Genomic DNA, 26,603 nt, shown 5'->3' on the forward strand with positions numbered 1-26,603 from the left:
TTTCTTGTACTGTATAGCATAAGTTTAATTTGTAGGCCTAGTGAAGTTTGTAATTTATGTAGAGTTCTTTGTCAGTCATTTTTGATAAAAGTTTGTATCTGTAATTATTTATCTGGCATTCACTGAGTATTATCTGGTATCTCATTTTATCAGGGCTGACTTAGATAAATTTACTCTTGCTAATTTCGTGTTAATAGAGGCTATTGCAGTTAACCATATATTTAACCTGTTTTTGCCATTACATTATCCTTATGAGTTCTGAATGTTTTGTTGTTAGTTTGTGCATTAAACTTTAACTTGTAATTTTACCTAACTCTTTTGTTTTGAACCTGGAACTTTACGGGACAGTAGTGATTTTTTAGTATTCTCACTTAAAGTGTACGTTATCTTTCTCTGTTCCGTAACATAAATTTGGCGACCTCATATCAGGATATTCAGGATATTATCATAAGGATATTGCTTGATATTTTGTGACTGTTACTTATTAATTATGTCTACTATTACTACACTTGATGAAGCCAAGGACTTTTTGTCAAATGTGCAAACAGTGTGTGATATAGAAAACAGAACAAAGAATGAACTTAAGCTTGTTGCTCAACAATTGGGAATTGCAGTTCACTCTCATCATTCTAAGGATCAAATTGTTGGCATGATTAATAAAAGCTTGTTTAATGTAACTCCTCCAAATGAGCAAACGCAGATTGAATTAGCTAAGTTACAGCTAGCTCTGCAGGAGGCTCGTGCTAAAGCTGAATTTCAGGCAAATGCTAAGCAGGCGGAGTCTCAGGCTCGTATTCAGGAGGCTGAATTTCAAGCACGTGCTAAGGAGGCTGAGTCTCAGGCTAAGGAGGCGGAATCTCAGGTTCGGATTCAGGAGGCACAGATACAGGCACAAATTGAACTTGCCAGGATTCAGGCAGACCATGAGTATCGCATGAAACAAGGTGGAACTGGATCATCTAGCTCTGATGATTTTGATGTGGCTAAAAATGTTAAACTTGTCCCTCCTTTTAATGAATCTGATTTAACAAAGTATTTTCAGTTGTTTGAGAGGGTAGCTACAGGTTTTAATTGGCCTAAGGAGTATTGGACAGTACTCCTTCAAACTGTTCTCACCGGTAAAGCTCAAGTAACTTATGCATCTTTGCCTCAGGATCAGTCTGATAATTATGATGTAGTTAAGAGCTTGATTCTTAAGGCCTATGAGCTTGTTCCTGAAGCCTATAGAGTAAAATTTAGGACAACTTACAAGCAAGATAAGCAATCCCATGTTGAGTATGCAAAAATCAAAGAAGATCTGTTAGAGCAGTGGTTAAATTCTAAGAATGTGGATTCTGATTTTGACAAATTTAAGCAGATGATTTTGCTGGAGGACTTCAAAAGGTGTATTAGTAAAGATGTAAGCCTATATCTTGATGAGAAAAGAATAGATAATTTGTCTGATGCTGCAGTTTTAGCTGATGAGTATGTTCTCACTCACAAGAGATATTCTAGAGAAAAGGGAAAGCTGAGAGTAAGTACGTTGCCTCTACTCAGAGTACAGGTAACAGGAAAGAGAATAAGGATGATGTTTCTCAGGAAGTAAATATCAGCTTCACCTCTAGATTTCAGAAAAGTAAATGTACTTATTGTAGTAAGCTTGGTCATACTACGGAGAGATGTTTCAGGAGACAGCGTGATGTGAACAAAAAGGAGTCTTTAAATATTCAGTCAATTGGTCTAGTGTCCACTCTTGAGAGTTCCCAGAATTCTTTAACTGAGTTAACTGAACCTGCTTTGAGGGGTAACTTAAATTCTCATGATGGAGCTCCTCTTTTGAGCAGTAACGTGGGTGACACTCTCAAGAGTTCATGTGCTAATTTCCTGTCTGATGGTTTTGTCAGTCCTCTGGACAGTAATGACAGGAAATCAGTTAAAATATATCGTGATACAGGTGCTTGCCAATCCCTTATGCTGACCAGTGTTCTAGGCTCTAATGTTAATTCCTCTGATGAAACTGTAATCTTACAAGGTGTAGGGAATAATTACTTCTCTGTTCCTCTGTGCAGAGTGAATTTAGAGTCTGGTTTTGTTAATGGTTCTGTTATGGTTGGGTTGGTTGAGACACTCCCAATGTCAGGTGTAACTTTCTTACTTGGAAATGATATTGGTGGAAGTCAAGTGTGTCCAGCTCCTCAGTTGTCTAGTGAGCCAGTGGCTGCGTCCCAGGATTGTGATGTCCCCTGATGTGTTCCTGCATGTGCTGTCACTAGGGCTAAGTCTAAAGTTACTGGTGATTTAGAGGATAATGATGATGATGATGTTATCCTAGCTGACACTTTTCTTGCTAATTTGGACCACTCACCAGATGAGGCAGTACCCGTAGTGTTGATAATTTGTCTCGTCAAGAGTTGGTTGAGTTGCAGGTTGCTGACCCTGAGTTGAAAGGTCTAGCTAACTCTGCTTACAGTGAAGAAGAGTCAGCCGGTGCTTCTACTTGTTATTATGTAAAGTCAGGAGTACTTATGAGGAAGTGGAGACCCCCAACAGCATCAGCCGACTGTGAATGGGAGGTTGTACATCAAGTTGTCATCCCTCGTGTTTGTAGGCAGGATATCATTCGAGTGGCTCATGATTCCAGTTTGGCAGGACACCTTGGAGTGAGGAAGACTGTGGCACGCATTTTGAAACACTTCTACTGGCCAGGTATCTTCAGGGATGTTTCCTGGTATTGTAAGTCTTGTCACACCTGTCAAGTTGTGGGGAAGTGTAATCAGACCGAAAAGGTTGCACCTCTAGTTCCCATTCCTCCTTTTGAGGCGCCTTTCACCCGTGTGTTGGTGGATATTGTGGGCCCTCTTCCTAAGACTTCTTCAGGATTTTCTTATGTGTTGACCCTGATTGATATGGCTACTCGTTATCCTGAAGCCATTCCACTTAGAAACATCTCAGCAAAGAACGTGGTTAAGGAAATGCTAGGGTTCTTCACAAAGTTTGGTCTGCCCAAGGAGGTACAGTCAGACCGAGGAAGTAATTTCATGTCAAATGTTTTCAAGCAGTCTCTGAAAGAGTTGGGCATCACCCAGATCACGTCTTCAGCTTACCATCCCCAGACCCAAGGAGCGTTGGAGAGATATCATCAAACACTCAAATCGATGCTCAAGAAATACTGTTTGGAACATCAGAAAGACTGGGATAAAGGTCTTCCATTCGTTGTGTTTGCTGCAAGAGAATCTCCAAATGAATCACTGGGCTTCTCACCTTTTGAACTACTGTTTGGCCATGAAGTAAGAGGACCCCTTAAGCTACTCAAGGAATGCTGGCTGTCGGAGGAAGATGACGTCAACCTGCTGGAGTATGTGATGAAGTTCAAAGAACGGCTGTCCACTGCTTTACAGCTGGCGAGAGAGAATTTGGGAGCTGCTCAGGAGAAGATGAAGACTTGGTATGATAAGAAGTCCAGGTTACGCCACTTTCAGCCAGGAGATCAGGTTTTGATTCTGCTACCAGTTCATGGGCAACCTCTTCAAGCCAAGTTTAGTGGCCCTTATTTCGTGGAGAAGAAACTCAGTGATGTCAGCTATGTCATCGCCACACCAGATCGTAGAAAGAGCAAGCAACTATGTCACATCAACATGCTAAAGTTATATCACAGGCGGGACGAAAATAATCCAGTCTGCACTGTAGCTGTTCCACCCGAGTCTGCAAGTGAAGCTCTCCCATGCAGTATGAGCCTGAGTGATAGTTTGGGGAAGAATCCTGATATCATGAATGATCTCCAGACTAAGCTTTCTCATCTACCACCCAAGGAAAGGCAGGAGTTTTCGGCATTACTGCAGGAGTACCCGCAAGTGTTCCGTGCTACTCCAGGAAGAACCACTGTGTTGATGCATGATGTCGATGTTGGAGACGCAAAACCAATTAAACTGCCTCCTTACCGTGTGAACCCAGTGAAAGTTCCTCTCATCCAGAAGGAGCTTGGCTACCTGTTGGACCACAAGATGATTGAGCCCTGTCAGAGCGAGTGGAGTTCTCCTGTCACTTTAGTCCCCAAGCCAGGTGGGTCACAGCGGCTTTGCATTGACTACAGACGTGTTAATCAGATAACTAAAACAGACACTTACCCTCTCCCTCGTGTGGAAGATTGCATAGAGAAGATCGGAAAGGCTAGGTACATAAGTAGGTTTGATTTGTTAAAGGGATACTGGCAAGTACCTATGACTGAACGTGCTAGGGAGATCTCATGTTTTGTACTATTAGGAAAGACATTTGCATGTTCTGTAATGCCATGTACAGATTGTTTTAGAGTAATAAGAAATTTCCTTTGTAAATTTCTTTTTTCTTTGTGGGGAGGTGTTACATAGCCTATGATTTCATCATCCTTTGTGTAATTTTAACGCACAGTATGCTGCATGTTTGATCACGAGCGTGTTCTGCCTCAGTCCCCCCCTTCTACCGTTATAGTAGAGTAAGTCGACATCTCTGTTATCCAGAGCGGATTGTCATCTCTTTGTCCCCATGGCTTCATTTGCGCGTCCTCATTACAAGTTGTATCAGGCTCTGCTGGCCCCTATATAATGAGCTCAGTCTCTGCATCATTGCCACTTAGATCTGCTCCTCATTTTGTTCACATCTCTGTCCTCCCCTGTACAGATATTATTATTGTGAGTGCTCAAGAAATCTCCAAACATCTAACAGCTGTGTGTAATTTGAGTATAACTGTTGTTGTATTTTTTCTTGTACTGTATAGCATAAGTTTAATTTGTAGGCCTAGTGAAGTTTGTAATTTATGTAGGGTTCTTTGTCAGTCATTTTTTATAAAAGTTTGTATCTGTAATTATTTATCTGGCATTCACTGAGTATTATCTGGTATCTCATTTTATCAGGGCTGACTTAGATAAATTTACTCTTGCTAATTTCGTGTTAATAGAGGCTATTGCAGTTAACCATATATTTAACCTGTTTTTGCCATTACATTATCCTTATGAGTTCTGAATGTTTTGTTGTTAGTTTGTGCATTAAACTTTAACTTGTAATTTTACCTAACTCTTTTGTTTTGAACCTGGAACTTTACGGGACAGTAGTGATTTTTTAGTATTCTCACTTAAAGTGTACGTTATCTTTCTCTGTTCCGTAACACTGTATACAGTAGTTACATATAGTATTGTGTTATATTATGCCTACATATTATCGCTCCGCCTTGCTAAAAGGCGGGCAGTAACAACACTTCAGCTACAAGACAATGGTCGGAGGTAAGCTGTAAAATTAATCGGTAAGGAATAGGAGTAACGTAGTCTTTCCTTTGCCACATACAATACGGCTGTGTCTGTACATCAACTAGTCTTGGATCATCAGGCTAAGCTTTCAGGTCCTTTAAGAGGCCTCGTAACCTCTCTTCCTTAGCGATTTGTTTTCAGCATCACACCTTAACTTTCTCCGTTACGCATGTCATCTTAACCCTTTCAGTTCAATGACGTATTTAATATTTCATTCTTGTTAACTAATAATAAGCAAAGAATAAGCAAAGGCAGGCTTTCTCACTGGAGGGTTTGCATTTAGACTTGTACCCTTGTTGGTTAAGGGAGCTTCCTAACACCTGTTCGGAAGCGATTTATTTTGCTTATTACACCATGGCGTCCTGCTCCGTGTTGCATTAATCCTCCTAACATCGCCATAGTCCGCATAAAGAACGTATAAAACTGTATTAGCCATGCCCATCCAAAAATAAACCGCTAAGGAAAAGGTGATAGCTTCTTTAATCGCCGAGTGTACTAGTTCTAGGTCTGTATTCTTGTCGGGTAATGAAGCCCCCTAACATCTCTTCCTCAGCGATTTATTTTTGGTTATGGCTGGGTAATATCCTTTTGTACGTTATTTATGGAGCATGGCAATACTGGAAGGATTTACGTAACAAAAAGGAGACAGTAGGGCATAATTGGGTGTGTCAATTTTGGCAAAATTAATATCCTTAAACTTACTAGTCATCAAATGGTAGATTTTTGTCTGGATAACACAAATATATGTTTGATTTCTGTCTCACGTAATTAACCCACTTTAATTTTGTGTTGAAATTTTGCAAAAAAAAAAAAAAAAACGCGAAAATTTACACAAGTTACGAAAATACTGACGATGGCATTTGGGTGGGTTTATTGTGCAGGAAGGAGGATAAGCTGTATTTTAATACTATAAATGTTTATTGCTACTGAAGCAGAACCTAAACATTTTTGGGGAGGTCATTTTTATCTTTCTCAGTTTCACTGCAGACTGGCAAGTCAAACTGCTTAATGAACATCACTGAGATCCACTGTCTCTGTTGCGCAGTTGTTAAAGAGTTGAAGATTTGTATTGTATGGGAAGTCTTTAATGGCCTCTGTATATCTACCAGTGTCATAGCTGTTCAGTTTTCCACAAAAATATCTCAGTTAAAGACAAGACTACAAGCTTGGACTCATCTGCACCACCTGGAGGGGTCAGGGGGAGAGCTTCCTGTAGCTGAATTACCAACTGTCAGAGATTTTAGTTATAGACTGTACCTTAGGGAGACTAGAGACCAAAATAGGAGGAAGTACAACACTGGGCAACTTGTCACTGACCTTTTGACAACCTTGCTTTCTGGATGGAGCACAGCAGATCGCATTTTCTGTGGGCCAGTCAAAAATGGCCATATCAGGATCAAAGCTAAGTTGAAAACCATGTTTGAACAAGCTAACAAGGTATCTACAGGCAAAGCTATGTTAGAAAAAAAAAAAAAAGACAGGTTTAGGAGAACCTTAAAAGATTGATGGACATACCTACCTCCAAATGCGATATCAACGTTTGTTAGGATGCTGGTTGCAACTCTGCCTGCGCGAGTGGTGTACATAATTATACAGTAGATTGTCAGTGAAGTAACGAGAATAATATTCCAGTGACAGATATGGATCTCTGAACATAACCTCAAAAAAAAAAAAAAAAAAAGAACCAGAAGAAGAAGAAGAAGTTGAGGACGCTTGTCGACTTTTGTGTTGTGGTGTATATATTAAACTGGTTCAAAATAAAGATCAACAGCAAATGGAAACAAGGACCAGGGCATCTCCTATTTCAGCCAGAACACTTAAGAAGCCAGAGTGAAGAAGTGAGAAGGCTGATCATGTAAACACTGACAAATCGGCATGGTATAATCCCAGTGAGTCTATACTCCAAGCTATGGTGTGTATTGAAGATGACCTAGAAAGAAATGATACAGTAGAGAGGATATTGAAGATTGGAGGTGAAGGAGATGAGATGACCCAGTTTGGATATAACAGGGTATGAACCAGGAAAACACCATCAATCAGTTCTGAGGCGATTTCACCCTCGGACCTTATTGACTGGACTTCAGGAGTCTCACAACACCCCTCCCCCCCACTTTGCCTGCTGCCTGACAACATTACAGGTCAATGAATTTGTGGAGAAGCCCATGGCTGTTCCAGACTGGCCTTCACACACCCAGGCAGTGGAGAGATGTGTGAAGATGACAACTGAAGCTGCTGCCCATGTTTATAGTCAGGACATAAGAGATTATCAGTGGTTAGGTGGTCAGCCGTGAACTCAGGTGCAAAAACAAAAGCAAGAAAGGCATGATATCTTTGGTTAATTTTGTAAAACTGTGTTGAATATATACAAAGAGGTAATTTCTTGATGCTTTAAATAAAAAGGTTTAGTGTTATATCGTTATTGTGTATATCGCCAATTGTATGTAATATTGACACATTTCAACACAAAACTGAAGTAGGTAAGGCTTGCTTAATTTACATTTTGTAGACTGATTTGAATTCCCAATACAAAAATGCAACATTTTATCACTACTAGTTCTGGGAAATTGAAATGATTCAAATTTTACTGTTACCCCTCACGAAAGATCCACTGTTGATATACTCATTCTCTTGACTCATATCATGCATCAGTCAACTGCCCAACATGGGGAAACCCATGCGGTAGCCCTTGATATTTCTAAAGCTTTTGACAGAGTGTGGCACCTGTCCTTGATATCCAAGCTCCCTTGCCATGGCCTATCATCTTTTGTTCCTCTGATTCCCTCATATCTCAGCAACAGAAAGATAAGAGTAAAAGTAGATGAAGTATATTACAGTTTCCACTCGATTAATTCTATCGTGCCACAAGGATCAGTCCTGGCTCCAGCTCTGTTCCTAATTCATGTTAATGATCTCTTACCTGTCACCCATAATCCCATTCATTCATATGCAGCTGACTCAGTACTCCACAGTTCATTTTCATTCAAACACCCATTCACAGAGTTTAATTCACAGCTCAGTACAGCAATCTTCATAAATCAAAACTTATCTAAAATCACTGAATGGGGACAAAACAACACTCTCATTTAACGCTAGGAAAACCAAATATATACAGTTTACTAACACAAATAATGCCTGATTGCTATAGGCTATTACCTTCAATGCTTCTGATATTCCTATCGCTAAAAGTATTGAAATTCTTGATGTTTCACTTAACAATGCCCTCAGCTGGACCTCTCATGTTAGATCACTTGTTAAAACCTCCTCAGAGAAACGTGGATTATTGTACAGAGTCCGTAACTTCTTCACTGATGAGCAATTGGCTATAGTTTATAAGAGTTATGTACGTCCTTAACTGGAATATTGTTCACTCTTGTGGAATGGATGTGGAAAGGTTGCACTAAAACAACCACACAAAGTTCAGAACAAAGCTGTTGGAATTATTGATAACCCTGCTCTTATAAATAAACTACCTCCCCTACAAGTAAGAAGGAACGGTGCCTCCTTTGCATTATTTTACAGATACTTTTACGGCAAATGCTCAGACGAAATTGCATCCATTGCGTCACCTATTCATGCCTTCTCCCTTGCAACACGGGCATCTGGTAGCGCTCATGAATGGACTGTCATACTGCCATATTGCAAAACTACTGCCTATCAAGAATCTTTTATTCTCCGAACTGCATCGCTTTGGAACTCGCTTCCCCAGAGTAGTTTCCCTCCAAACTTCAACCTGCGGTTGTTGAAGTCCAACTGTTACAGATTTTATATTTATGGAGAACACATGTAATCTGGTGTATGTTTTATTTTTTAAGCATTTGTTTTTCCTCCCTCTGTTCTGTTATTGTAAAATAAATACACATCATCATCATCGTCATCATCATTATCTAATCCTGCGTTGCCCCATGAGGAGCGCAGGATCCCAGGGCTAAACAAGTTGATCTTGACATTTAAAATGAGAGTGACCAGCCTCACTCATCCCTGAGTGGCATTACGCGAGCAATAAACCCCAACCACCCCTTGGATATGGAAACACACACTAGTATTATAAACAACATAAAGCGCTTAGGAAAAATGTTAGGGAGCTTCCTTAGTTGCTAAGAATACGAGTCTTGGTCTTCATCAGCCCCTTCACAACCACACACCCCTTCTAAAGCTTACAGTACTAGTAGCAGGTGAAATTAGCGGGAATCAAAACATAAAGAATTTAAAAAGCCAGTACATGATAGGAGTGTACTGGGTTACGTCGACACAGCTTGTATCACTAATGTTCAGGAGGATATTGAGATGTAAGGTACAGAATAAATCACTAAGGATGAGGTATTACGTGTCTCGTAAGTCATTCAGAACTTGATTTTCGTTTTCATTACTGTATATATAATGCTATTTTTGTTTAATGGCACGGCTTAAAGTTTGAGTGCGGAGGAGAAGAAAAAAAAGAAAAAGAAATAAGAAGGAGAAGGAGGAGGAGCGGAAAAAGGAAGAGGAGGATAAGGAGGAGGAGGAGAAGGAGAAGAAGAAGCAAGAGGAGAGGAAAAGGAAGAGAAGAAGAAGAAGAAGAAGATGAAGACGAAGTAACCTCTTGAAAATATTGTTACCTTACGCCCACGTTCCTGCCTGCCAGTGTTAAAGTCTGGACTGGCATTTAGGTTATTATGGCTTTGTGTCAGAGGGGAAGGGTGAGGGTGAGTGGGGATTACCGAGGAAGGGAGAGAGTGAGGCAGATTTAGGAAGGTAGCGCGAGTGAGGGAGAGTGCAAATAGTTCCTTCACCTGGACGTGTTCCAGATTTACGTCCTCTTGCAGCTTAATGCACGTAGTTCAGTGACAAACAGGCAGTGCTATGGATCTACATCTTTTCCCTATTCGTGACTAGCATCATACTCCAGTGTTCATGTTTGTTACAAGTCAGCATTGAGGGTGGAAAGATGGCAGTTTTAGTCCAAGATGGAATAAATGGAGATCAGTCACTCGCCTTTCTATTAAACACTCCTAATACACTATATGGCTCTAATGCTGTCTGTCTGTTCAGGCCCACAGCGCAACCACTGTCTTCATTAACAACTTGACCCTATTTGACCTAGTGTTTGACTCATATTTTCTTCTCTCTCTCTCTCTCTCTCTCTCTCTCTCTCTCTCTCTCTCTCTCTCTCTCTCTCTCTCTCTTCCTTCAGAACATGAAACTCCACGGAAATGTCCTGCCTCATTTACCGTGTAATATAGGATATGGGACGTGTGTTGCTGAACAACATTTTTTGGTAACCGGTGGCCGATACACCCGTGTTTTTTTTTTTTATAACTCATTCTTTGAATTAACGCATTTTAGGCACACTGATTTAAAAATTGTTGCACTGTAATGCACTGTTTTGACTATTTTGAGTTTACAAACAATGAGAATTTTAGTATATATATATATATATATATATATATATATATATGGCACGACAGTACCATGGTCGTGTTGTGTTCATCACCTTGAGCCTGTCTGGCCTAATGATTGACATATTTTTCTCTCACATTTTCTCTTACTCATACAGACTCTAACTCTCTATCTCTCTTTTCAGCTCTAACTCTTTCTCTCTTTCTGTGTTTACAGGTGCACAACGCCACAGCTGTGTTCATCGTCAACTTAACCCTGTCAGACCTGATGCTGGGAGTGTTCAACCTGCCCCTGGCCGCCTCGCTGTTCGTGCACCGCGCCTGGGTACACACGGGCTTCCTGTGCATGCTGTTCCCCTTCCTTCGCTACGGACTGGTGGCCGTGTCCGTCTTTACCGTCCTGGCCATCACCATCAACAGATACGTCATGATCGCACACCCCAAACTCTATCACAGGTGGGCAAAGGGAATGTGTGGCACAGCACGCCTCGTAACACCTCCTTCTTAGCGATTTATTTTGTATAATACTCCTTAACTTCCTTTTGCATATGAGTATGTGGCACAGGACACCCCGTAGCACCTCTTCCTCACCGATTTATGTGGTATATTACACGTTAACATTTTTTTGCATTTATATCATTTTATTATCGACATAGTTTGCATTAATAACACATAAGATTAAACTGAGATGTGGTACACTGAATATATCGCAAATGAACAGGCGTTTCGATGTCCCTAAAGCTACTGAGAATACATACCTTCAAGCCGTCTTCTGTATTGCATCAGCGAGGGGAGGCATTAAATTTTGGGAGTAGACTGTAGCACCAGTCGAGCAGGGCAGTACTCCCGAGGTGGATGGAAAGCTGATGACAGGGAGTGCTGGAGCTCCCGTTTCATCAGCCCTCAGGACTAGTTCCTGACCATCCCCCTTTGCTGAACTTTTTCAGTGTCTCAGTTACACAGAGAGTAGGCCAGCATGCTCTCCAGTACAAATTTCTCTAACTATCTACACCAAACTACATGCACAGTACATACTACACTTCCTTTTCCAAAAACAAAAAATCATGGTGTCACAACACACAGCCTCGGAGTTCCAAGGGGGGAGGGGGACCATAAATGCCCCCACCATCCGCCCCTCTCCCGATGACGACTCGAGGTGCCTGGAACCACTGTCTGACTCTCTTCTTCTTCATTTCTGGAACATTCGCGGCCTTTCCTCTAACTTTTGCTCTGTTGAGCACCACCTCTCCTCCTATAAACATCACTTTCTTTTTCTAACGGAGACTCAGCTGTCTGAGGCAACTGACAGCAAACCCTTTTCTGTATCATCCTACTTTCTCTATACTCATTTCAAAGCCAAAGGTGGCTTTTGTGTATATATACGCAACGACTTATCTTGCTCTCGTGTTCCTGAACTCGACTCTTCTGAACACTCTACACTCTGGCTTCGGCTTTCCTGTCATTCTTTGACTAAATATATCTGTGCTGTTTACTTATCCCCTAATTCTTCTGACTATCAAAAATTCTTCCACTATCTTACTTCTACGATGGAACACATTCTATCCATTTCTCCTTTCTCTGAAATCTCCATTCTTGGAGATTTCAATGTTCACCACCACCTTTGGCTCTCCTCTCCTTTCACGGATCCACCTGGTGAACAAGCCTATATCTTTTCTATCCTTAATGACCTAGAGCAGCTTGTACAGCACCTACCCATATTCCTGACTGCCTTGGAGAGAGCTCCAACATACTTGACCTCGTCCTCACAACTAATCCCTCTGCTTACTCTGTTAATCTTTTCTCTCCGTTGGGCTCCTCCGATCACAACCTTATTACCTTAACCTGTCCTATCACTCCGGTACGGCCTGTGGACCCTCCATGGAAACGTCGTCTGTGGCATTTTGGAGCCGCGGACTGGGAGGCCGTCAGGCAGTACTTCTTTGATTTTCCCTGGAATGATTATTGCTTCCGTGGCCGGGAGCCATCTGAGTGTGCCTTGTGCATTACAGAGGTTATTCTCTTGGGCATGGAAGCATACATTCCTTTCTCATATCCTTTGACTAACGCAAGAAAGCCTTGGTTTAATCACGCTTGTTCTAATGCTGTCTGCAACAAGGAGAGGGCCTACAAAAGGTACCGGAGCCAACCCACCCCTGAATCACATCATCTTTACGTTTCTGCCTGGAATCGTGCTGTCTGTTCTTCTATCTATCTATCTATCTATTGCCAGACGCCTCAATCCCGTTTGGGGTGGCCACAAACAAATTGCATCCAAGTCGCCCTGTCCCCCGCCATTTCACTGCCCTGCTCCCAACTCACACCCCCCTCTCTCATATACCTCTCCACCCCATCCCTCCATCTCATCATCGGTCTCCCACTCCCTCTTCCACCCTCCACCTTACTCATATACACTCTCTTCGTCAGTCTTTCACCCTCCATCCTCTCCACATGGCCAAACCACCTCAGTGTGTTCCTCACAACGCTTCCTATCACATCCACATCCACACCACAACGCTCCTTTATATCCTCATTCGTCAGCCTGTCTCTCCACGTGACTCCACAGGCTCCTCTTAAATAACTCATTTCCACTGCTCTCACTCTTGACTTGTGTCCTTCCAACAATGTCCAAGCTTCACTTCCGTATGTTAGAGTTGGTATCACAATACTGTCATGTAGTAACTTTTTTACTTCCATGCTCACTTCCCTGTTTCTTATCACTGCTTTCAAGGAACCAGCAACCTTTCTTCCCTGCTGTACCCTTTCAAGCACTTCACCCTCCAAACCTCCATCCTTACTCATCACACTACCCAAATACTTAAACGTACTCACATTTTCCAATTCCTCACCATCCAACCTCGCTGTACATTCACTGATTTCACCTCTCTCAAAGACCATCACTTTACTCTTCCCTACATTCACCTTTAGGTTCCGTTTCTTACACACTCTCCCAAACTCATCCACCAAGCCTTGCAGCTCCCCTTCGTCTTCACTCAACAACACAGTATCATCTGCAAACAACAGTACAGGGATCTGGTAAATTACCAATATGCTGGGAATCGAACCAGGGACTCTCAGATGAGAGCCAGGCAGCATACCACTACACCACGACCAGGTAAAAGTTAACTCACGTTGTCACGATCTTGTAACCAACGTCCCTCCGCCCCCACTGTGGGCATCAAGAGGATGAGTTAACCCCCTGGCACTCGGGCAAGTAGATGCTTTTAATCTATCCCAAACACTTACGGCAAGTCAGAATGAAGGGAGAAACCTGTACTGTACACAGGAAAAATCATCAGTACAGGGAGTTTCCAAACACTATCCTCTCTCACCAGGGCCACTCCAACATCCACTACCCTACCTTGTACCTCTTTTATTACCCCATCCATGTACAGATTGAACAACCATGGAGACATGACACATCCCTGTTTCAAACCAACTTTCAAAGAGAAAAATTCACTTAGTTCACCATCCACACGCACTGCAGCCTTCGCACCATCGTACATACTCTTCACAGCATTCAACAACTTCCCATCTACTCCATATATTCTTAACACTTTCCACAATCCTTGTCTATCCACCCTGTCATATGCTTTCCCCAAATCCATGAAAGCCACATACAACTTCTTTCCTTTCTCTAGAAACTTTTCCACTAAAGATCTAAGAATGAATATCTGATCTACACAACCTCTTCCCTTCCTAAAGCCTCCCTGTTCTTCTCCAACTAATTTCTCTGTTCTTTCTCTAACTCTGTCTATAAGTATCCTACCATACACTTTTCCTATTATACTAAGAAGACAAATGCCCCTGTGATTACCACACACTTCTTTTTCTGTTCTTCGCTCTACTAAAAATAATTTCATCCATACTAAATACTCTCAACTCTCCAACTTGAATTCTTCCCGCTCCTTCTGGCACCTTCCCAAAAATATTTCTAACAACATTACCTCATCATCCTTCCCTCCTCTTTTCTACTCTGATGGTTCTGTAGCTATTTCTTCTACTGATAAAGCAGATCTCCTCGCACATACTTTCTCCTCCAATTCCACCTTAAACGATTCCAGGTGCTGTTCCTCCATAACTTCCCCCCTCTGACTTCCTCATGGCTGACATTAAAATTTCTTCAGTTGATGTATTTTCTGCCATCACTGGCCTCAGTACTAACAAGGCATATGGGCCTGATGGGGTCCCTCCTGTTGTTCTCAAGAACTGTGCTTCTGTGCTTACACCCTGCCTAGGCAAACTCTTTCGCCTTTGTCTGTCAAATTGTACCTTTCCTTCTTGCTGGAAGTTTGCTCTCATTCAGCCAGTCCCAAAGGAGGGTGACCACTCCCAACCCTCCAACTATCGTCCAATTGCTTTAACGTCCTGTATTTCAAAAGTTTTCGAGTCAATTCTCAATAGAAAAATTTTAAGGCATCTTTCCTATCACAACCTTCTTTCCGATCGTCAGTATGGGTTCCGTCAGGGACGCTCCACTGGCGATCTTCTCACCTACCATTCAGACTCCTGGTCATCCTCCTTTCGGGACTTTGGCAAAAGCTTTTCCATTGCACTTGACATCTCAAAGGCTTTCGATCGAATCTGGCATAAATCTTTAATTTCCAAACTGCCCTCCTACGGTTTCTATCCTTCTATCTGTGCCTTCATCGCTAGCTTCCTTTCTGGTCGTTCTATAGCCGCTGTTGTAGACGGCCATCGTTCTTCTCCTAGATCTATCAACAGTGGTGTTCCTCAGGGCTCTGTCCTATCACCTACTCTCTTCCTTTTATTCATCAATGATCTTCTAAGCTGTACATCTAACCCTATCCACTCATACGCTGATGACTCCACCCTTCACGTTTCCATTCGGTTCCCGCAACGCCCATCTCAACAGTTGCTTCAACAAACAAGGGATGAGGCTATGGCACACCTAATGTCTGACTTGGCTCGTATCTCTGACTGGGGTAAAAATAATATGGTTGTTTTTAATGCATCTAAGACTCAGTTCTTACACCTATCAACCCGACAAAATCTTCCACAGGTATACCCATTAATGTTTAATAATATTGAGCTTAATCCTGCATCATCCTTGAACATGCTTGGGGTTTCATTTACTCGGGACTTATCTTGGAAAGATCATATTACATCTCTTGTAAAATCTGCTTCCAAGAGATTGGGTGTGCTAAGCCGACTCCGCTCTTTCTTTAGCCCTGCACAATTGTTGACTCTATACAGGGGTTTTATCCGCCCCCATGTGGAGTACAACTCTCATGTGTGGGGAGGCTCCCCACATACAGCCCTTCTCAATAGGGTGGAGTCAAAGGCTTTTCGTCTCATTAACTCTCCTCCTCTTACTGACTCCCTTCAACTTCTGTCTATTCGCCGCACTGTTGCATCTTTATCTCTTTTCTATCGATACTTTAATGGTCACTGCTCCTCTGAACTGTCTGCTTGCATTCCTCCACCTCTACGACGGGCGCGTAGCACCCATCTGGCAGCAAACTCTCATCCCTTTTCTGTCGCTACTTTAATGGTCACTGCTCCTCTGAACTGTCTGCTTGCATTCCTCCACCTCTATGACGGGCGAGTAGCACCCGTCTGGGAGCAAACTCTCATCCCTTTTCTGTCCAACTCTCTAATGCAAGAGTTAACCGTTACTCCCAGTCTTTCATTTATGCAACAGGTCAGCTCTGGAACTGTCTCCCTCTGTCTGTATTTCCTGCTGCCTATGATCTCCAGTCTTTCAAACGCAGTGTGTCCAGGCATCTCAAAATGATCGGATCTTGAATTTTTCTCTCTTGTTTTTCTCTTTGAGGGAACTGTTACTGCTGGCTCATGGCCTTTGGTTCCTTCCTCGCATAAAAAAAAAAAAAATCTGGGATACACTTCCTTGGCGATTTATTTTTACATTTATAACTTTTTATCCCGCTGGACGTTGCTGATACATGCCTCAGAAAAGTAAAGTGTTGTGTGCGTAAGTCGCTAAGAAGCAGGTTTTACGAGATTTCGAAAGCCATTTAAAATATAGCCATCAAAGTTGTGTTCTGTGACACGTTAGTAAGGGTCATCCTGCTTCTCCCTCACAGGCAGGATGGCGGAGGGGTGAATGAATGGCAGGAAATAATTAAAAAGTGTTTATGTCAGCGTAACAGCATACATTATTGCTGCCATATACAAAGGGAAAAGGTAGAATTAATACACCAATACACAAACTACGGGAACACTGAGATAGACAGATAAAGGTAGATAGAGAGATAGATACTGTAAATAAATAGTTTATATATAATCACCAGCATTACAGCAAGGAGCAATTTATTATGACCAGTCTCATGAAGCTGTCTCTCTCTCTCTCTCTCTCTCTCTCTCAACGAGTACAGAGGCGGTGTCAGGTCAACATTTTCCACAAACTGTAACGCAACACTGGCTTGAATGTGATATCAAGGGTCGGTTTAGAGAGAGAGAGAGAGAGAGAGAGAGAGAGAGAGAGAGAGAGAGAGAGAGAGAGAGAGATGCCTGTTATATGGTAATTCACACCATCACCATACACTTGCCGCTGATACTGCTGCAAACCCGTGCTGTATGCTCATCAAAATTGGTGTGATCTCCTCTGATGGAGCGGAGCCATTCTCAGGACTTTTATGTAAATCGTGGTTGCATGAATTTTGATCAGACTCAGTTATGAGATAGGAATAAATCTTCTCTTTTACTTGTCAAATCACCCCAAGCCTATTTACATGGGATCTTTAGCTGAGGTTTCCCCGTCAGGTTAGAACAAACGTCAGCTGAAGAGTCACACTATCATGAACAAGAAATACTATACAAAAAATCCACAATAGCATAAGAAAAAGATGTTTTCTCAACGTGCCAAACCATCATTACCAACACTAACACCACTACTGACAACACCCTTATCGTTAGCGCTATGCCATTATTACCACCACCACTGACAACACCCTTACCGTTAGTGCTATGCCATTATTACCACCACTACTGACAACACCCATACCGTTAGTGCTATGGCATTATTACCACCAATACTGACAACACCCTTACCGTTAGTGCTATGCCATTAATACCACCACTACTGACAACACCCATACCGTTAGTGCTATGCCATTATTACCACCACTACTGACAACACCCATACAGTTAGTGCTATGCCATTATTACCACCACTACTGACAACAACCTTACCGTTAGTGCTATGCCATTATTACCACCACCACTGACAACACCCTTACCGTTAGTGCTATGCCATTATTACCACCACTACTGACAACACCCTTACCGTTAGTGCTATGCCATTATTACCACCACTACTGTCAACAACCTTACCGTTAGTGCTATGCCATTATTACCACCACTACTGTCAACAACCTTACCGTTAGTGCTATACCATTATTACCACCACCACTGACAACACCCTTACCGTTAGTGCTATGCCCATATTACCACCACTACTGACAACACCCTTACCGTTAGTGCTATGCCATTATTACCACCACTACTGACAACACCCTTACCGTTTCAGGTTGTACACGCGGACGTTATTGGCACTGATGGTGGTATCGACGTGGGTTGGAGCCTTTGGAGCGCTGATGCCCACCGTCTTGAAGATATGGGGGACTTTTGGCTTGGACCCCACCATTGGCTCGTGCACCATCCTGCCGGATACTGATGGAAGCTCACCGAAAGAATTCCTCTTTGTGTTTGCGTTCGTGCTTCCATGCGTGGCCATCTGTGTCTGCTACGCCAGGATTTTCTGCATCGCACACTGTGCCGACAAAAGAAGCCATTCCCATGGATTGAGCATCATCACCGCCAATAGCAAACCAACTGGCTGCAGAAAGCCGGAGGAAGGGGAAAAGCTGGGTATGGAAGATGAGAGGGATACGGACTTACAGGAGGAGGGTGAGGCAGGGGTGCACACACCAAGCGAGCCTCTGCAGGTAGAAACGCTGGTAAAGCTCTCCTGCAGCACAAACTCCGTCAGGGTGGAGATCCTGGAAGTCGGTGCCACCCCCACCCACCCAGCCAATAGTTACAGGGATGGCAGAGGTCGGTCACCTTCCCAAGGGGTGAGCGCAACTCTGCTCAGGCCTGAGGTCAATGGGCTGTCTGGCCATGCTTTGGGAGAGGGGGCGATGGTGGCCTCCCCCATCAGAATATATCCACCAGATGCCCCAGACTCACTCACTTCAGATGGGGCTGATGGGGCGGGGCGGCGGCAGTCAAACAAATCAGCAGAGGGAACGTTACCACAGTTACGTGGGACATTTCGCAGGGCTCGGAAGGGATCACTGCTGACTCGGCAGACTGCATTAAGCCCGAAGGACCGGCGATTGCTGAAAATGATTCTGGTGATCTTCCTGTCTTTTGTGGCGTGTTACCTGCCCATCACGCTGGTGAAGACGTTCAGCAAGGATGACAACCCTGTGTTGAACATCGTGGGGTTACTATTAGTCTACCTTACCACCTGCATCAACCCCATTATCTATGTGGTCATGTCCTCAGAGTACCGCCAGGCCTACCTTGGTCTCCTTGCCTGCTGCATTGGCCCTGATGCTGTCAATTGTTCCTTGACTAAGATTTCCTGAAGGCGTCCCTAGGCCACCCCCTGTGCCATCCCAGCCCTCAGGAGCCCCACCACCACACCTGCTAAAGCCCTGCATCCCACACCTGTACCAGTCTTGCATCTCGCACCTGCACCAGCCTCGCATCCCACACCTGCACCAGCTTTGCATCCCACACCTGCACCAGCCTTTCATCCCACACTTGCACCAGCCTTGCATCCCACACCTGCACCAGCCTTGCATCCCACACCTGCACCAGCCTTGCATCCCACACCTGCACCAGCCTTGCATCCCACACCCACACCAGCCTTGCATCTCGCACCTGCACCGGCCCTGCATCCCACACCTGCCCTTAGAACTTTCCATCAACATCTTCCCAAGACGCACCAGCTTCCTTCGCCTGGCACCTTCAGCTCCTGCAGGTGTGGCCAGTAGATGAGGCAGGTCTGTCTGCTGGCGGGTGGCACTGGGTCCAGATTCAAAAACAAACTTACGATCAGTCCGTGTAGCAACCTGGATTTGTCTGTGCACGAAGGACAAAGATAGGCGGCCAGAATCACGCCTTCTCAATCCTTTTTCCTGCAAAATCAGCTCCCAGTTACAAAAGGGAATTAATTGTCAGTTTTTGAGTGAATCTGGCCCTGTTACTGCCAGGTCTCACTTGAGGCAACAGGGTGGTATTCCATAAGTGGCTTTGGAGATTAGTAATATCTCTTTCTTTGCGATATATTTTGAACATTGCATCGCAGTATCCTCTTGTATGTCACTGATACAAATTATCTCGAAATTAAAAGAAAGACATTGAATAGAATTTTAAGGTGTTCTTTACAAAATAAATCTCTATGAAAGGGGTGCAACGTTGTCCACTGTGCCACTTAAAATACGGACCACATTTTCTTTTGACTTTCTAGCACCTCATCCCGTTTTTCTTTTTTTTTCTTTTTTTTTTGACTTATGGTGTGTTTATATTCTCGTCTGTTATATGCAAACTGTATTTTTATTTAGATATTAAAAATAATTCATTAGAGAATATAAGGATGAAATACTGTATGTTAAAGTAAATCTTTAAGAAGAGGTGCTAAAAAAGATCTTAATTATGTGGAAATAACTCTAGCCCCTGGACACGCAGTGCTTCCTTCACAACAAAGATAAAAGTGCTGATGTTTTTGGAATTACTTTAGTGCCTCTGGGGATGGAATTGTGTACTGTTTATTACTCATATATATATATATATATATATATATATATATATATATATATATATATATATATATATATATATATCCTTTCTCTGGATATTCGTACCCGTATGTAACATTGAATGACTTTGACTCTTGATGTTTTTCTTTGGTAAGAACAGGTGAGTTTTACAAGGAAAACAAGTAATTTGGGACAGTTTACAGCAAACAGAAAGAAATTGTTATTTCACTAGATACAGTTGCGAAATTGAGTGAAACAACGATATACGAGTACTACATACGGTAACAAAACAGGAACTTGTTAAAGTACATACAGAAAAATGGAAACGGTTATTTAACTATGTAGCTAAACTGATGAATAGGGTGATTCTACAGCATTATGAAAAAGAAATGGTTATATAACCGTAAGCGAAGAGGACAGAAACAGTGACTAAACAAAGAAAATATACTCTAACAGATGCACCCCATAACGGACCAGGAACTGACCCTAGACCTCTCTGTGGCACCACCAAAGAACTTTATACATAAGAAAACACAAGGATAACTATTTTTGTGACTTTCTTGGAGACGGTTTCCACAGAGTTACTGGGTGTTGCTGTAATGGCGTGTTTCCACACGTTTCAAACAATTTTTATCTTCCTGTGGGCCCTACAGACAATATGTAGAAACTGTAATTCACACACACACACACACACACACACACACACACACACACACACACACAGAGGGTGTCTTAGGACTTGATGTACTAGCGATATGACACTACAATTCCTGGTGGACTTTTGGAAGAAGATGGTGTCCCTCATAATTCACCCATACTAATTGTAGCTCTGTAGTGACGGAGAGCTGGACCCATGTTGATATCCTCAAAATCAGCATAAGAATTACCTCTTGAAGTTAGTACATCGTATCATGGACACCTTACATATAAAAAGACGGTATATACAGTTCCAGGTTATAGAAGTAGTGTGTGACTTTCTACGTCATGTGAATTATATCACATATTGTATGGTATAAACACTACATTAACCAGCTCATCTGCCGTCGTGCACAGATTATGCGTACTTTCTCCTGTCTTTAAAATTCTGCCATTCATCGCAGAAAGAAAAACACTTATATATACTAGTCATACTGTAATCCCTTCAGTTCATTGACGTATTATCCAATCTTGTTGTTGCTACTGCCGGACGATTTTGTTCAATTTTGGATGGCCCGTTAACTGTAAAGGAGTTGATGAAGGCTCTATCTAACCACTTCACTTCGAAAAGCCTCTCCTGAGGTGAATATAATCGTCTAGAAACTGTGAGAATAAAAAAATGATACGTCATCATGCTGAAGGGATCAACAAATTATTCTATGATGTGATGGTATTAAAAAATAAACTGTTATTTTCCTTCTTTCTAAGGGTGGGTGTGAAGTTTCAGGGAGTGATATTTGGGAATAATGGAATAAAAATCCTGCTCACTTTCTCGTGAGTCGATTTTGAAGCCTAAGAATGTAACTAAAAAGACATTTTATTTTGCCCATACATATATATTTATGTGTGCAATATATCATAGTTGTTGCCTTTTGCATTAGGGGTCATTCAAGATTTACATTGCACTTATGCGATGACGTGTGGCTGTTACATTGCAAAGTTGCCACATTTTATGTCACACATCTGAAAAGTCTTGCAAGTAATCTACTGAAGAAGTTTTCGGGCATCCAGTTTCAATAGCGCAAGTATTATTCTAATCATGCAGTGGACATAATCACATGACTCTTTTTTCAGCTGTGTCTGATATACCCTCTTCCGAAATATATCGTGCCGAGGAAATTAATATTAGTTTATATGCGAAAGATGGAATGAAATGAAAACAATTATTGGAGGATTTTAAAATGTTTTTTAATGGCTAGGGGACGGCACCATGCATTATATACTACAGTATATAGCGTGTTTCGTTTATTGAGCTCTCCCATCGTGTGTTGCAGGTACAGCTGAGTCTACTTTTGTGATGAGTGAAGACATTTTAAAAACGATTTTTTTTTTTTATAAGAGTATATGCATTTCAATCAGTGGACGGACAAAAGCCGTGAATATAATGCACAAAAATGACTTTGCGATGTAGAAAATAATGCAGGATACACACACACTGGGTAACGTTAGCTGATCCGTCCCCATAACACGTGAGACTTGGGTTGTGAACTACATGAAGCACCGTGTATGTAGTCAGATTCATAAGGCCCCATCTCAGGCAGCCATACAGCCTCTCGTTCACTTACAAGTTATAGGAGACTGGTTACAGATTAACAGAATATTTATATCCAAAGACAGAGCCCATTGTAAACGAGTCTCTTGTAGCCAGAAGTGGTTCTTTGGCTAGCTCAGATATAACATGATAGCTGTGGTAGGAGGGGGAAACCTGAAAATAGTGTGATAAACCAAATGAAATTTTGCAAATTAATTATTTAGAAGCAAGGAGGGTTAGTTAGGGGAAATTTTATTGTTGGTGTATTCAGTTGTTCAGGAGGGTTTGAAATTATTTAAAAAGTGGGCCATAATTCATCTGAACCAGCTGTTATGTATCCAATCAGAAGAATAATTCGACCACGACTCACACTCCTTCATACCTGTCTATGCTCTCTTACTCTGACTCCATCACCTGACACAGTAAGTCTAATTTGAAATGATATTAGCTAGAGTGATTACAGTTAGACTGGGGGAGAATAGGTAAGTGTGGAAGGGTGTGAGTCATGGCCGAGTGCAATTCTAATTTGGGATGGAATATAATTAACTGCCTTAGCCTGAGAAGGAAGAATGTGTGGCATGTGTGAGGCTCTAGAGGTGGCTTACCTTAGGCTAGGCTTCACCCCATAATCTCTGAATGGAAGCAAACAAAAAATATACGGTAAATGAAAGACAATACACAACCTGGCATCTTAATGTTATTAGCAGACTGGAAAAAAAAATATTCATACAAAGAAACTAATGAAAACCAGTAAAGTTCCAGTGCAGTAAACATTGCCAGCACAGCTTAAACAAGCCCAGGGATGCTAGAGGGGGACGCCTTTACGTGGGAACATCGAAATAACGATGTGACTGCCACTTAGTTATACAAACGGCCCACAACTCCCTCCCTGTTTTCCGAAAAGAGGATGGTAAACTAGGGAAGGGCAATTTCACCCTGCATTTCATTGAGTTCTCGTCCGTATGAGCCTGAGACCACAACAGCAAAGTATAAAACCAATAAATAAATAACAATAAAATTAAGTTTTGAAGCAAAGCAGCCGCACTCTGCAGACAGCTTAGGTTGTGGACAAATCCGCCAAGGATAAAGCTGGAAGTGTTTATAAATACTGAATGACCCCCAAAATAATATACAGTATATATATCAGTGTTCTTGTTCTTAATTGCTCGTCTCAGCTTTCCATACGTGTCCGTCTTATCTTTATGGCCGCCATAATATGTCCCGTTGTTGTGTTTGGGGCATACTTTTTTCCAGCATCATGTGAACATTTTACTAAACAGTGTTGACGGTTGAGCCATAACTTCTCCTACGACTCTCAAGTGTACGGTACTTTATGGAAGTGTCGCTTCCGGCCAGTGTGTATGGGATGTGTAGTTAAGCGTGTGTCAGATTTCAGGAGGCGAGACCTGGCCAACCTAAGGTAATATAATTATGCAAAACCATTATGTATCCAAGTCTGTCATCCAGTTCAAGTACTGAAGACCTTATGGGGTAACTGTACGGAATACCATTTTTACCCTTCAGGTTTTCAGTAATGCAGCTTCATAATGGTTGAAAATTTTACACATAGACATAATGGCATCCCTTACCCCAAATTAGTTCAAGAATAACCTACTGCAATCTGACACACGCTTCACAGCACACCCTGTGTTGTCTGAGGATTCATTGACAGGCTTTGTATCCGTGTCGTGTTGTAAGTGGCACTGGCGATTTCCTAACATCCATTCCTTAGCGATTCATTCTGCACATTACACCTGAGTACCGCGTTGTGTGTTATGTAGGTAAATATGCTAACGTTAAAGGGAAATAAGTGCCATAAAAGAAAATGTTAAGCATAGTATGCAGCATAAATCGCTAAGGAAGAGGTGCTACAAAGCCTCCTATGCTACTTACAATACGGCTCAGAGGGACCGCGAATGGATAAGTTAGGATGGAGTTTTTAGGAAAGGTTTTGAGGGCAAGGTTTTTATTTCTAGCACACGTTAGATGAAGGAGGAAGATTAATACTGAAGAGGAGATTTTGAGAGAACAAGATTTGCATTTTTAGGAAACGTTAAATGAAGGAGGAAGATTTATGATGAAGTAAACGCGAGAGCAAGATTGAATTTTACAGGAAAAGTTCGGTGAAGGAGGAAGATTTCTATTGAAGGAAACGTGAGAGCAAGATTTGTATTGTAAGACAACGTTACATGAAGGACGAAGATCCCTAGTAAGAGGACATCGAGCATCGCATTTTCAGTGGCTTTAGAAATTTCGTGATGTCTCCTCCTAAGGTCATTTTTCTGCATATTGGGCCTTATTATTATTATTATTATTATTATTATTATTATTATTATTATTATATTTGTGCAAACGAAGTACTATTGAAACATTATTTGACAGCTACGAGACAATATTAGGACTAATTTAGATATTTGTTATGGATATTACACACCAGTATTTTCTGTATATTATTATTTCAAACTAGTTCAGTGTTAAAACTATACTTAACATACAATACGGTATTAAAGACTATTCAGCATACTGAACGCCATCACCTTCTTGTATGTTAATAACGTAAACTATGTAGATGTTTAAGCGATAATATATCTTAGACGACAATTGTTATTGTCCCCTTAGCAAAATAACTAGCAAACAAAAAGGAGTTACGAAACCTAATGGGCCTTGAAAAACTGATGAAAATATTGAGACTCAAATTTGAAATATAGAAAGAATTTTTAGTAATATATTTAAGCGCCTGTCACTATGCTGAGTGCTGTGTTGCCTCTGCCTACTTATATTTTACTACTGCTGTTTGTAAGGCACACGTAAGGAGGTATATAAGTTTCGTAGTGGTTTTAAGTTGTGTGTAATATAAGTAGCACAGGAGGCTTCGTTATACCTACTTCTTAGCGACTTATTCTAAACACTGTGGAAATTGTAGTGATATTAATGGTATAAATAATGTACAAGAAAATGTGAGGGCGTAATATGCAAAATAAATTGCTAAGGAAGAACTGTATGAAGATAGCACTTTCAGTACAAAACGAATTGCGATCTCTCTCTGTCTCTGTCTGTCTGTCTGTCTGTCTCTCTCTCTCTCTCTCTCTCTCTCTCTCTCTCTCTCTGACGGTGTAGCCTACTGCAGGGGCCGACAACCTTTGATGGACTGGGGCCCGGAACTGCTCTGACTCAGCTGGTGGGCCACATGTTTTGATTTTGTTAAAGACTACACCCTCCTCCTCCAATGATAATAATAATAATAATAATAATAATAATGATAATGATGATGGTGATAATGATTTTATAAGACGGTGGCCGAGGAAGAATATCTAGACGCTAGGATGACACACAGACTCCAGTCAGGGTGGAATAACTGGAAAAAGATGTTGGGAGTTCTGTATAATGGTAGAATCAGTGTAAAGGTCAAGGGAAGAGTATACAAGACGGCAGTGAGCCCAGCAGTGGTGTATGGGGCTGAAACACGACCAGTGAAGAAAGCTCAGGAGACGTTGGATGTTGCGGAAATGAAGATGCTTAGATGGATGTGTGGAGCAACTAAAATGGATAAGATCAGGAATAAAAGAATAGGAGGAACTACGAAGGTAGTGGAGATAGCTAGAAAAGAACATGGAAGACGACTGGAGTGGTACGTCCACGTGATGAGAAGCGACGAGACATAATTATGTATGTGGGGAGAAGAGTGATGGATGGAGGTGCAGGGTAGGAGAAGGAGAGGAAGATCGAATCGGAGGTGGATGGACAACGTAAGGGAGGATTTGAGAGAAAAAGAGCTGTCAGAGATAATGTGTATGACCGGACTAGGTGGAGGAAAGCAGTCAGACACATCGACCCCACATAAAAGTGAGAAGAGATGTATTGAGAAAGAAGAAGTATACACGATAATAAGAACAACAATTATTCAAAGCATTATTCCTAAAATTATTTTGCGTAAAATTTATATAAAATAAATGCATTAGAAAAGTATTGCAGAACTTCTGCCTATCAGAATTCT

The 26,603-nt window shown here is 41.8% G+C and overlaps 1 protein-coding gene across 1 annotated transcript in view; it reads left to right on the plus strand.

The window, feature by feature from the left end:
* Positions 1-19,206, plus strand: part of LOC145408739 (G-protein coupled receptor moody-like) — a 229,562-nt gene extending 210,356 nt beyond the window's left edge. Inside the window, exons 2-3 of the mRNA XM_080279397.1 lie at positions 10,848-11,086; positions 18,141-19,206. Of these exons, the coding sequence (XP_080135523.1) occupies positions 10,848-11,086; positions 18,141-19,206 (1,305 nt within the window). The remainder of the gene's footprint in view (positions 1-10,847; positions 11,087-18,140) is intronic.
* The last annotated feature ends 7,397 nt before the right edge of the window (positions 19,207-26,603 follow it).

The sequence above is a fragment of the Coenobita brevimanus genome, chromosome 78, assembly GCF_032717465.1.
Source record: "Coenobita brevimanus isolate Jiangsu-jjx chromosome 78, ASM3271746v2, whole genome shotgun sequence".
Classification (NCBI taxonomy): Eukaryota; Metazoa; Arthropoda; class Malacostraca; order Decapoda; family Coenobitidae; genus Coenobita; species Coenobita brevimanus.